At 25.6% G+C, this 11784-nt stretch overlaps 2 protein-coding genes across 2 annotated transcripts; both read left to right on the top strand.

Moving 5' to 3' along the window:
* The first annotated feature begins 2445 nt into the window (after positions 1 to 2445).
* LOC114120937 (enhanced level of genomic instability 1) lies at positions 2446 to 7886 on the top strand. Its single transcript, XM_027983041.2, has 11 exons — positions 2446 to 3234; positions 3304 to 3565; positions 4030 to 4237; positions 4324 to 4475; positions 4546 to 4660; positions 5424 to 5500; positions 5587 to 5767; positions 5856 to 6001; positions 6075 to 6260; positions 6332 to 6525; positions 6621 to 7886. The coding sequence occupies exons 1-11, from the start codon at positions 2864 to 2866 to the stop codon at positions 6910 to 6912; spliced, it is 2184 nt and encodes a 727-aa protein (XP_027838842.2). The 5' UTR covers positions 2446 to 2863; the 3' UTR covers positions 6913 to 7886.
* A 458-nt stretch (positions 7887 to 8344) lies between these two features.
* Positions 8345 to 10985, top strand: LOC114120942 (LYR motif-containing protein 4). Its single transcript, XM_027983046.2, has 3 exons — positions 8345 to 8565; positions 8631 to 8751; positions 10537 to 10985. The coding sequence occupies exons 1-3, from the start codon at positions 8477 to 8479 to the stop codon at positions 10606 to 10608; spliced, it is 282 nt and encodes a 93-aa protein (XP_027838847.1). The 5' UTR covers positions 8345 to 8476; the 3' UTR covers positions 10609 to 10985.
* The last annotated feature ends 799 nt before the right edge of the window (positions 10986 to 11784 follow it).

Raw genomic sequence — 11784 nt, 5'->3', positions numbered from 1 at the left:
AATGATTTTAATGGTGATTTTCCGTATGAAAACTAATAATGCAGCTGACGTTATTTAATTATTGGCATAACTTATTGATGACTTATTTCTCTAAGGGAAATTTGTAATATACCTAGTGTTTTTTAATGAAAAATATTATTAGTTGTTGTGCACTGTATTGATAAATTTAGCAATGAGATAATCAATCTAAAAACTTAAAATACCCAAGGTTAGAATTAATTTAATTTAATTTTAATTTACTTCTATTTTAATTAAAGATAAATTTTATTATATCAATATTTTTAGTAAAAACACATTTAATAAGTTCTTATAATATATTATTGTCAAGTTTATAGTTTTAAAACTATAGGTGAACAGTTTAAATACGATATTTTATTATAAATTATAATGTAAAAATGCACTATATACGAATCAATTTTTGATTATCATCAAATCGAATACATACACAAACATAAAAAATATAACACAAACAATGTCTCCTATATACAGCCGTAATACGTATTGTGTTTATTCGTGTCATTTGAGCTGTGCAATTGGAGTCTGGACATTATATGTATACTGCAAAATCAACTTACAAACTCGCGATTAAACGGAAAAACATCATATAAGAATGTGCATACTATATAGGTAAATGTAATAAAACTATTATTTTTTTATTACCTAAGTAATTATGAAAACTAACATTATTTAATACTATAATCAATAATATTTGTCGAACTTTTATTGTTATTATTTTTTTGTTTAAGCGCTGTCGTTTATCTGTTGACCGCGTTAGTGGACCGCAACACTGTATATGTATATACTTTTTATAGTGTGTATATATAAATATATAAACGCGTGTATGTGTGTGCCTATATAGTTAAGTATGGTTTATATATATTACGTATGACCGCTCGTCGTATCGGACCGCGATATGGCGTGGCGGCGGACGTTGGGTCTCTTCGGAGTTAGGTCCCGCAGGCGTTTGGGACGTTCTAAATCATTTTTTACGTCCGTAATTACAGAGTGGAACGAAACGAAAAAATAAATACAGAAATATATGAATATATATATACACGGAGGAGGTATCGTACACGTATATATATATATATAAATATAATGTGTATCGTTCGGTCTCGTTCATATCTCACCAGACGAGCACGAGCCGCGTCCGAGGGACGACTGCGAACCGACCGTATCATATTTTATACGTTATAATATTTATATGTACGTATATTATTATCGTAATAGCTCAAGTGTTTTGTATAAAGTTTTTATGTTTGGGTAATATGTATATGACGTAGTCGTATTTGCCTAAAATACTTCAACAAAGTTTGTAAAGTAAATTAACACTTACACGTTTAATAATGATAATTCGGAAATATCTGCTTGTTTTATATTATTTGACGGTTAGTTACTCGTCGCTGAAAATCTTCGGCTCGAGTGTCCAATGTATAATATTATTGACAATTAATTACTTACGAATTTACTAATTTTACTAAAGTTTTATCATGGATACACATTTTTTAAAATTATTTATTCGCATTCGTGGATTAGTTTTGCCTAGCGCATGGTCTATAAAATAATATGTTTCTATTAAAATGCATTTAAATTCGTTGATTGTATTACAATGACTAATTTTGTTCGTTGAATAAATAATAAAAAATAATGATAACAATTTAAAAATACCTAAAAGCCAATGAAATTCAAATACAAAATTCTTCCTACCCAAGTAAATCAAAAAATGATTAACTGTGAGTTATCAGTCTTATTGATATATTTTTTTCTATCGTGGTTGGATGTAGTCATTTATTTAAACTGTTTATAATCCGACCACGACAGAAAAATGTCTACCGTAAAAACATGCTTTCGTACAATCGTACTTCCAATATTATTATTATAGCACACAAGACCTAAGTTTCAGTTTCAGTTGAATATTATTCAAACATTCAATTATGGCCTTAAATTGCCTACCTGACGCGCCGTACGAATTTATATAATAAAATTATATAAGTCTTATATTGGTACAACGATTGTTATTAATTTTGGAAAGTATAAAAAAATGTCGTTTTCAAAATTTGAATTTGTTTTTTTTTTTATTTACTTTTATTATTCGGTTATAAGAATCGTTGATACTTTATTTGTTTACTTACAATTCCTAGAATATTTATTTGTGCACCAAATTATCTAATATTATATTTGATTATTTTTTAAATTGTTTACGTGTATACACCAAAAAAAACATCATTTAATACGATTGATACAACGACATGCGTAAGCGTTTAACCATAGATATATTTTAAATAATTTTTCTACTGACAAACAAGAATTAATAAATTAATGCTCTTTCATTAAGGTAAATAATTTATTGAACATTTAAAAATATGTTAATTTTCTTCCACTAAAATTCAATCTATCGACGAATGGTGGACGTAAAAAATTGAATTTTGATTTATTCAACAATGATATTAATATTATATCTTTTAACTTTTTATTTATATTGCCGCGCAAAATACTGGAACGTTACAACTGTGTTGCTTATACCACGGTTATGGTTTCAGTGATAATAACTGGCGGGAATATGACGGCCGATAAGGTTCGATAAAAGATGAATAAGTCAGTGACCGAGCGATGAGCGTGTGAAAAAACTGAAGAATATTGTTGACTTACGACTTGACATTTGTTATTACTTTTTATGAATAAGTTGTGTCAATTTACTTAAATTGTGATATCCTCGTTTCGAGTCATAACCCTTGACAAAATCGTCATTTCACAACCCTCTTTTGAACAGTATTATTAATAAACAATCAATCAATGTCATTGTTTTGATTTCTACCAACAACGTTTGAATAATCATCCGTCATCTGCATTCAGCGTACAAACGATGGTTGGACGTACGGGAAAGAGGTCATCGGATGACTGCGTTATTATTTCCGATACCAAGAAGAAGAAAATTTCCAAAGAAAAAGGCGAGGTAGACGCGGCAGTGTCAAATGAAAAAGCGTCCACGCCTTGCAACGGAGACTTAAAGCAAAAAAAGGCATTCTTTGCCTATTTTGGTAAATCGTTTGATGATAGCAAAAAAAGCAATACTAGCTGCAATGGCAGCAACTTAAAAACGACCGATATCCAAAACAAGGTGACTAAACCGAATATCTTTACCAATACTAGTCGTGGTGATGGTTCAAAAACACCAGTAATCAGTACAAAGAAGAAAATCATTCAGCTGCCTTCTGAAGCTGTTTGTTTTATTAAGTATGATATGTTTGAACAATTTCTTATACTTTGGTTATTTTTATTCAAAATGTTATCCTATGTTTGCAGGAGTAATGCCAATTTGCCTTATATCAGTAGCTTTGTAGAAGAATTAGGATGTTTTCCTAAAATCACGCATATTAATCATTTAGCATCTTTAAAATCTTCAGATTTTATTCTTCATTTAAAAGAAGAAGTATTCCATGAAAACTATAATAAAAACTCATTTCTTACATTTCAAACTGTTCAGTCTTTACCAAAACGCCTTGTATTAGAGCCTTACCAAATGGAAATTAATTTTCCATACATGGTTTCATCTTTAAAAACATCTGTAAGTATCTAGTTTTTTAAAGATAAATTTTGTATTTATTGATATATATCTGGTATAAAATTTTGCATTTGAGAAGCCACACGGATGAGTAATATGTATTGAATTATATAAAGCTCAGACTTTAAATATTTATATTTTAAGATTGGTAATCTTTACTATAATTTTCTGAACTGATTTTTATATTTTAACTTAATAGTGTAAACCTCTAATATTGTTTCCAGATAGCCTTTTTAAGGTGCCAAAGCCACTTGATATCAACAAATATAAATAAATAATTTTATTCCTATGGATCATTACCATAATTTACTTTATTTAAAATTGCGTATAACACTTGTGATAAAATAAATTTTATACTAAACATTTTATTATCTATCATTTTATACTTACATAAATGTTAATCTTTTATATAAATACATACTAATAAAAATATGGCCATTAATTTATAGGTGATTTTTTATTTACAGGTTCCAAATTTTCCGGTTGCAGATTTTCATAAGAGTTTGAAGAAAAAATATTTAACAGCAAAGAAATCGGCAGTAGATATTGAATCTATGTGGATTGATAAATATAAACCAATGTGTAAGGAAGAAGTGCTGGGAAATAGTGAACTTGTTAAGGATTTGAAAAATTGGTTAGCACCTAATCAAAAAAATTCTAAAAAGTCAAAAAATAGTTAGTTCTTTATAATACAACAAACATTAAAAATCAATTTTTTAGTTTTTAAAAATATAATTTTTTTATTAACTTGTTATTTTTAGATCAAAAGTATTATGATGATGACGATTTTATCTTTGATAGTGATAGTGAATCTAGTTGTAAGCAACAACGTAACTTAGCCATTTTAGTTGGACCAAGTGGTTGTGGTAAAACAAGTACAGTTTATGCTGTAGCCAATGAACTTAATGCAAATGTAATGCAATTGTTAATAATATTTGTAAACATATTCATAAAATTAATTTGGTGTTTAATGTGCTGTATAGGTGATAGAGTTGAATGCTTCCTGTAACAGAAATGGAAAACGTATTATCACTGATTTAATGGAAGCTACACAATCGCACGCTGTAGAAAAAAACTGTTTATTAAATCTAATGAAAGGTATTGTATTTATTATAAACTTTAAATCAGACTGAACTTGTAAATCAATATTGTGATTTGAACAGGAAGTTTGATTAAATAGATCTTTAACTTAAGTAGACTAATTTTGGTATTTAATATTTTATGGATAGAAGCTACAAAACTTTGTGGATCATCTTAAGACACTATAATTTGAACGTTGTTTTTTTCTTCTTTTTCATATTCATTTAGCATAAATTTCCTTTTAAGTTATCATTGAATAACTAAAGAGTTCAAATTTATAGACATGCATAAAATATTACAAATACTTACTACCCAATATTAATAATTTATAATAATACTTAAAGGTTTAACTTTTTTGAGTATTATAATATGTAAGTATATTTTATTTGTTTGTCTATTGTATTAGAAATGGATTGCCCTATTGCAAATGTGTGATATACATTATAGTAACTATAGAAAATGGCTGGTTAAATACAATTATGGCTAATTTATAATTTTAATTTTATATTAGACCTTAAGTTAATAATAATAATAGTTTCCTTAGTATTTTGTATTTTTAAAGAATTCTACTTAGGAAATTTGATTAACTCCTATTTTGAATTTTTAGTAAATATTGTTATATTATATTATATATGTTAGTATCGCTTTAACACTCCTTAAATAATACAAATATATTTTTATATGATAAAATAATGCTATGCTTGTTGATCCACTCTTTACCATCTATGTAAATAAAATATAATGATAACACAACATTTGACTAATATTTTCTATATTTCAGGAAAAAAGGTAAAAACCAAAAACTCTAAGAAAAAAGAAAAAGTGAATGAAAAAATGACTATTATTTTAATTGAAGATGTAAATATAAAATCATCTTTTTATTATTTTTTTAAATTGTTACTTAAAATCCATATTGATTAATTGTATTTGTTTCTAACATATAGGCTGATATACTCTTTGAAAATCATGATGATGGATTTTTATCTGCAATATCAACTTTAGCTTCAGATTCAAAAAGGCCCTTAGTTTTAACAGCTAATGACCCTTTTAGTAATCATTTATTGAAATTTTTCTTATCCAATGAAATAACTCTACATTTTATACAGCCACCAAAAGAACATTTAAGTGAGTAATATTGTAAAATATACTTACATGTACTTAAATTAATGTATTTCTAATATTATGCTTTTTTTTTTTGTTGTTGTTATTTTAGATTGTTTTCTACAGTTAATAGCGCTAAATGAAGGAGTCATTATGACTAAAGACGAAATAAATACATTTATCCATCCGTTTAAACCTGACATTAGGCAAAGTACTCTTCAATTACAATATGTTTTGAGTACTGGAGAGATAAATGAGGTAATATTTTATAAAACTAAATATTCAAATAATTATATTTATATCTTTATTAATTTATTCAAAATATATTTAGAAAACTCTTAATAACCAATCCTCAGTGAGTTTAAATTCTATTTGGTGGAATTGGCCTCATATAATTGGTTGTCATTCAACTACCATTGAAGACAACAAACAACCAAAGTGCAATGTTGATATAGCAACCATATCTCAAAATTTAGATAATATGTCAGGATTAAACTTAATCTATTCAAAAACACAGGTTTGTAGCTTGAATTTCAGCACAAAGCAAATTGTTTTCTAAATATAATATGTGGTTTTCATGCAATTTAGGGTTACGATTTCTTAGACCCACAACCATTTTGGCATCACCTTGCCACAAAAGACAGTTCTAGTTTAATTGAGCCTCATTATTGGTCAGACAGTTCTGTTCAGCTTTCCACAGATATTGCTCAATGGATTTACAATCAGATTAATACACGAGATTATGTTCCAGAAAAACTTTACCCCACATCTGAGGAATTAAAGTAACTATAAAAATAAAAGTCTTGAATGATATTTATTGTATATCTACTAAAGTCTGTATACATATAAAAATACAAAAATTTATATATTTTAATAGCCAACGTGAAAGGACATGGAATGTATCCAAGGACGTGCTACAACAAATAGGCTTAGATTATTGTAATCGGAAAAATGAAACTAGCTATGATTATCTATCTACTATACGATCTGTGTATCGAAATCAACACATAAATCAATCATTTGTAAACCTAAGGAAATCAAAAATGTTTTCATATTTAAGACAGATTAATATTGATGTAGACAGCAAAGATTTAAAATATTTGTGTGATTCTTTTCACTCCAGTAGCAATAATTGTGATCCCCAATTAGAAATATCTGACCAATTTTAGTTGATATATTATATTTTAGATAGTTTTTGATAAAATATTTTTAATAATTTAGTTTATTACTTTTTTATCTTATTGGTTCTATAAAAACTGATCAATCTATACTTAAATTGTTTTATATATATTAAAACAATATGTATCTGCCAATGATTAATTATATAAACCTTACATTTATCAGATTTTATACGATTTAAAATTCTTATATTTGTGTATAAATTTGGTTTTTATATAATTTTCAAAATACACAGTTTATATTGTGTATAAAGATATTATATTTTCTTCAATAATTATATTATTATTGTGCTAGGGAATTAAAGAAAATATATTTTTGTATTGTCTTACTTATATTAAGTACTATTTTAAAATATTGTTATGGTTGTTTCATTTTATATATAAAAAAAAAAATTGATATTTTCCTTAAAATTATTTAGAAATATTTATCACCACATATTACAATTATTATACAACAATACACAATTACTTCATAATGTATAAACTATCATAGTTAAGATATTTAAAAATGTATTTACTCTAGTCATTATTATCTTATACTTTTATATTATTTGATTATATACATTTAGCTACTGTTTTAAGACTGTAAGATTTTTAAATTAAATTATATTTTATAACTTGTACTCATAATGTAATCTAAGTGTACTTAATGTTATTTTTTTTATTTTTACACGTAAATATTGTATTTTAATGTATAAATTAACTTTTTTAGAAAATCAAACTGTATATGGTTGTTCAGATTATGCAGCATAGCTTTTTTATTTACTGATTTACTATTATTATTATTTTGTTTATGTAGATTTTTCATGATTTTAATTGGATTCATATAGTAGTATAATTAGATTTCATAGAATAGATGGGGTTTTATCCATATCCAACTACCCGAGGAGTTATAAGTTTGTGTTATGGTTGTATAATAGTAATAAGAATAATAATTTATATTAATATAATATTTCTTAAAAGTATTGTTTAGGTATTTAATATTTTACTGTCAAACATTACTAAATCCTTATGATAAACTCCCAAAATAAAACTTTGTGTCCTGACAACTGAATAATATGTGAAAAAATTTTATCTCAATTAGTTGTAGCTTTGAACTTTCTGAGTAGTGATTCCAGCCATGTAGCTGGAATATTATTTTAGAAGATGTCTTAATAATTTTAAATTTTTATTTTTCTTACAACATTAATGTTAAAAACCTTTTATTTTTAATTTTTAAAAATTTCGAGTTATCCAGACCCCTACTGAATATATACCTGAGTGATTTAGTTTTTTAGTGCAATGTTTAATCACTCTTAAGCATAAAAAGCATGAATTATTCATGCTAAAAAGTCATTGAAAAACAGCGCTTCTATGATAAGACTCTTATCAAATTGTCAACTTAATCGTTATCAACCATGTCGGACAACCGGAAAACGTTATCACGGAATATGGGACGTTAAGGTTCATTTCAATAGAAGACCATCAAGTCGCCAGACGTCTTGTGTGCCGCTGTAAATTTCTTAGGATCTGTTCGTTTTCACCACTATTTCTTCCTGAACGGTCTCTGACCGCGATGGCAGCCCCAGCGACCAGGGCTGAAGTTCTCAAAATCTACAAGACAATGTTGAGGGAAAGCGCCAAGTTTTCGTTCTACAACTACAGGTAAGCAATGTTATTAGAATCAGTTTTCTGTACACTATTTCAATTAAATTATATTTTAAACATAGAATGTATGCTGTGAGACGTGTGAAAGATGCATTCAGGGAACAAAAGGCAGTCAAAGACTCATCAGAAATTCATCAACATCTACTTGAGGCACACAAGTTTTTGGATATCATCAAACGACAAGTAATTTAATATTGTTAGACATGCCAGTTGTCCGTGCACTTTTTTATATAGTTTAATCAGTATGTTTTTGGTTTACCTCTTCTTTTAAAGGTTATTTTTTTCTTTAGTTTTCCCTTCATTGACTAAATCATAATTCGGTATATTTTATATTTCTTGTTTTACTTTTTTGAATAAGTATTTTAGATTGATAATTAGGCATACTTATTTGGTAAGAAATTCCATTGTTTTATTACATGTCACAAATTACATCATATTTTATGGGTTCAGTTAATGAACTGTAATTAAGTACTAAGTGCAATAAAATATACCAGTTTGTTGTTTGAAACAAGTTAATAGTACATTAGGACATGGTCAACACTATAGTTCATATAATATATTTTGAAAAACATGTACATCAATAATTTAATAAAAATGTTATTACACTAAACAATAATTTAAAATTTTATCATTTTAGGTTCTAAGCTTGATGTAGGACGTAGGTATATTATTATATATTATATTGTTTGTGTTTATTATACTTTTTAGAATAGACAGTTCACTTTTAACATTAATGGTGATTTGTCTTTAATTTTATCTAGTTGGTATTTTAGAGATCAAAATTATTACATCCATCAGTTTTTGACTAAATCAATTTTGTTTTTTTGTTAAAATTGAGAAATTAATGAATAGTAGTCTTGCAATTTAAATAAAATATTTAGAATAACATTTTCTTTACATTATGAAACTGAAATATTTTGCCTCTTGTTAAACTACCTATAGGCACTTGCAATTTAAGGCTTAGTTTTTCTTTATTATGTTGATTTAAATATTTGTTTCTTGGTTAAAAACTTAATTCTACAATTCATACACGCAGAGGCAGATCTAGAAATATGAAAGGGGGACTAATTTGTATTTCAAATAGACAATAAAACAAAATATATAATTTTGGTAAATACATATGTATAAATATTAATTATATATAGTATACAACATTACAACACTTCCAAAAGGAAGGCTAAAGCCCCTTAGTCTCCCTCTTTGAATCCATGCCAGCTTGCAAGTTATTCTTTAAATAATTTGAAAATAAAGTTTTATGTATTATATTGAGGAAATTTTATGGTTTTTATTATGTATTTTTTTTCTTGAATTAACAAAATTATTGCCTATTGGACTAAAACTGATTTGAGTATTTTTGTATATTCTTTACTTACAGCAATGTTATTGCTTATTTCCAAGTAATCTTGGTTTATTTTATCATTGGATTTTAAATACTGTATTATAAAAGTAAATAGTATATCAACAATGTATGTCTTCAATTAATTTCAATAATAATAATATTAATGATGAAAAAAGTGTAAAGGTTATAGGTAATAATTAGTTTATTCATTGCAACCAATAAAGGTTGGTTTAATGTTCACTAAAATTTATCTCATTAGTAATAGTGTTTCTAATTTATTTCCATTAGTATGAATTCATACTATTTTTAATACTAATTATCAATGTATATTTAATAACAATTTAATATATATTACCCACGTCTCACACAATACAATTATAACATATAGCAATATTATTAATGCATTAATTATGGGAATATATTGTATTCTCATTCAATTATTATTGATCAACTATTTCACATTTGGACTTGCAAAATGTTTAAATTTAGGTATTTAAAATATTATATAGTTTTTAAAAGTACAATACAGTTGTTTATAATAAGTAAAATTAAAATTAACATTTTAATTAACTACAACTTGAATTAAAAGAATTTATTAATTAAATTTTTTAATCATTGTTTTGTTGTAGGCAATTGTAGGAGACTTGTACAAATTCGAAAAACTTGTAATCGAAGTAGAAAACGATAAAAAAACTGAATGAAAAACATTAGTTTGTGTTTTATGCTGGATTCAAAAAAGAAACAGAGAGTTATTGAATAAATTGGTAAAATTTTGTAATGTCAACACACAAGTTAGTTAAACGATGATTGTTCCTAAGTTTAATATTAGTATATATTATTATTTTATTGATCATCACCATCATTACTTATTTTGTGTGAAATCAAATGTGTACTGAGATATGAATACATGAATTTTTGTTTGTTCTATTAGCATTTTATTTTTGTATATTTTAAATCATGAAAGTATATAAACCTCTTATAATTGTATTTGGTTTGAACAATATATTGTAACATTGTATAATTATTAGTAACATTTCACAATGAAGTTTAAAATGTATTAAAAATAATATTTTATTGATTTTAAGTTGTTTTTAATTTTTGATATGTAAAATACATATCATAAAAATATATGAAAATAAGAAGTTTATACTTCACTTAATTGAAAAATATATTATAATATAATTAAAGATATAAATTATAATATTAAAAAAAAAAACTATTTTTCAGCAACAGTGTTCTCAATCAACATGAATTAACGTTAGAGTTAACATGAATATTTTAAGAGAAGTGGTCAGCTCTTGTATTTATTCACCATAAGATTCAGATTCACAAAATGTCTAAAATTAAAATAATGCAAATACATCTGTATTATGTATTTATAGAAATATGCAATAGCATAGATTTTATAAATAAATGGCATGGTTTTGATATTATTGCGTAAATAGTCTTTTATGATCATTTTAAATTTTGGGTGAAACCAATATATTTTTGATTTATTAACGTGTTTTCTCTATATGTGTATGAAACATGTTTTATAATAGAAAAAATGCTTGAATTTTCAATTTTGAGTGTAGTTTCAAAAAAAGTAAGTGATACCCAGTTCTACTTGCAAAAATAACCAGGAAATAAGAAATACTAGAAGGTATATATCAAAATTGTATAATTTTTGTTTTTTTTCTAGTGTACCTATTTAAAACTTTAAAACAAAATATCATATACACTTGAAATGTTTATCAAACGTTTATATTAGTAATTCCTATACTATCCTATTTTACTCATTTTTGAGCTATATTTTGGATTTTTATATTCTTAATTATTTCTTCTATGAAAAAAAAATCATAAATCAATATTGATGCTATGAAAATTTATTGCAAGGT

This window comes from Aphis gossypii, chromosome 3, assembly GCF_020184175.1.
Source record: "Aphis gossypii isolate Hap1 chromosome 3, ASM2018417v2, whole genome shotgun sequence".
Classification (NCBI taxonomy): Eukaryota; Metazoa; Arthropoda; class Insecta; order Hemiptera; family Aphididae; genus Aphis; species Aphis gossypii.
Note: the sequence above shows the minus strand (reverse complement) of the source record. Positions and strands in the feature narration are given on the sequence as shown.

Coding starts and splice junctions, on each gene's coding strand:
- LOC114120942 (XM_027983046.2), top strand. CDS start 8,477: ATGGCAGCCCCAGCGACCAGGGCTGAAGTTCTCAAAATCTACAAGACA. Junction 8,566..8,630: donor TTTTCGTTCTACAACTACAG/GTAAGCAATGTT, acceptor TTTTAAACATAG/AATGTATGCTGTGAGACGTG. Junction 8,752..10,536: donor TGGATATCATCAAACGACAA/GTAATTTAATAT, acceptor GTTTTGTTGTAG/GCAATTGTAGGAGACTTGTA.
- LOC114120937 (XM_027983041.2), top strand. CDS start 2,864: ATGGTTGGACGTACGGGAAAGAGGTCATCGGATGACTGCGTTATTATT. Junction 3,235..3,303: donor GAAGCTGTTTGTTTTATTAA/GTATGATATGTT, acceptor CTATGTTTGCAG/GAGTAATGCCAATTTGCCTT. Junction 4,476..4,545: donor CCAATGAACTTAATGCAAAT/GTAATGCAATTG, acceptor TGTGCTGTATAG/GTGATAGAGTTGAATGCTTC.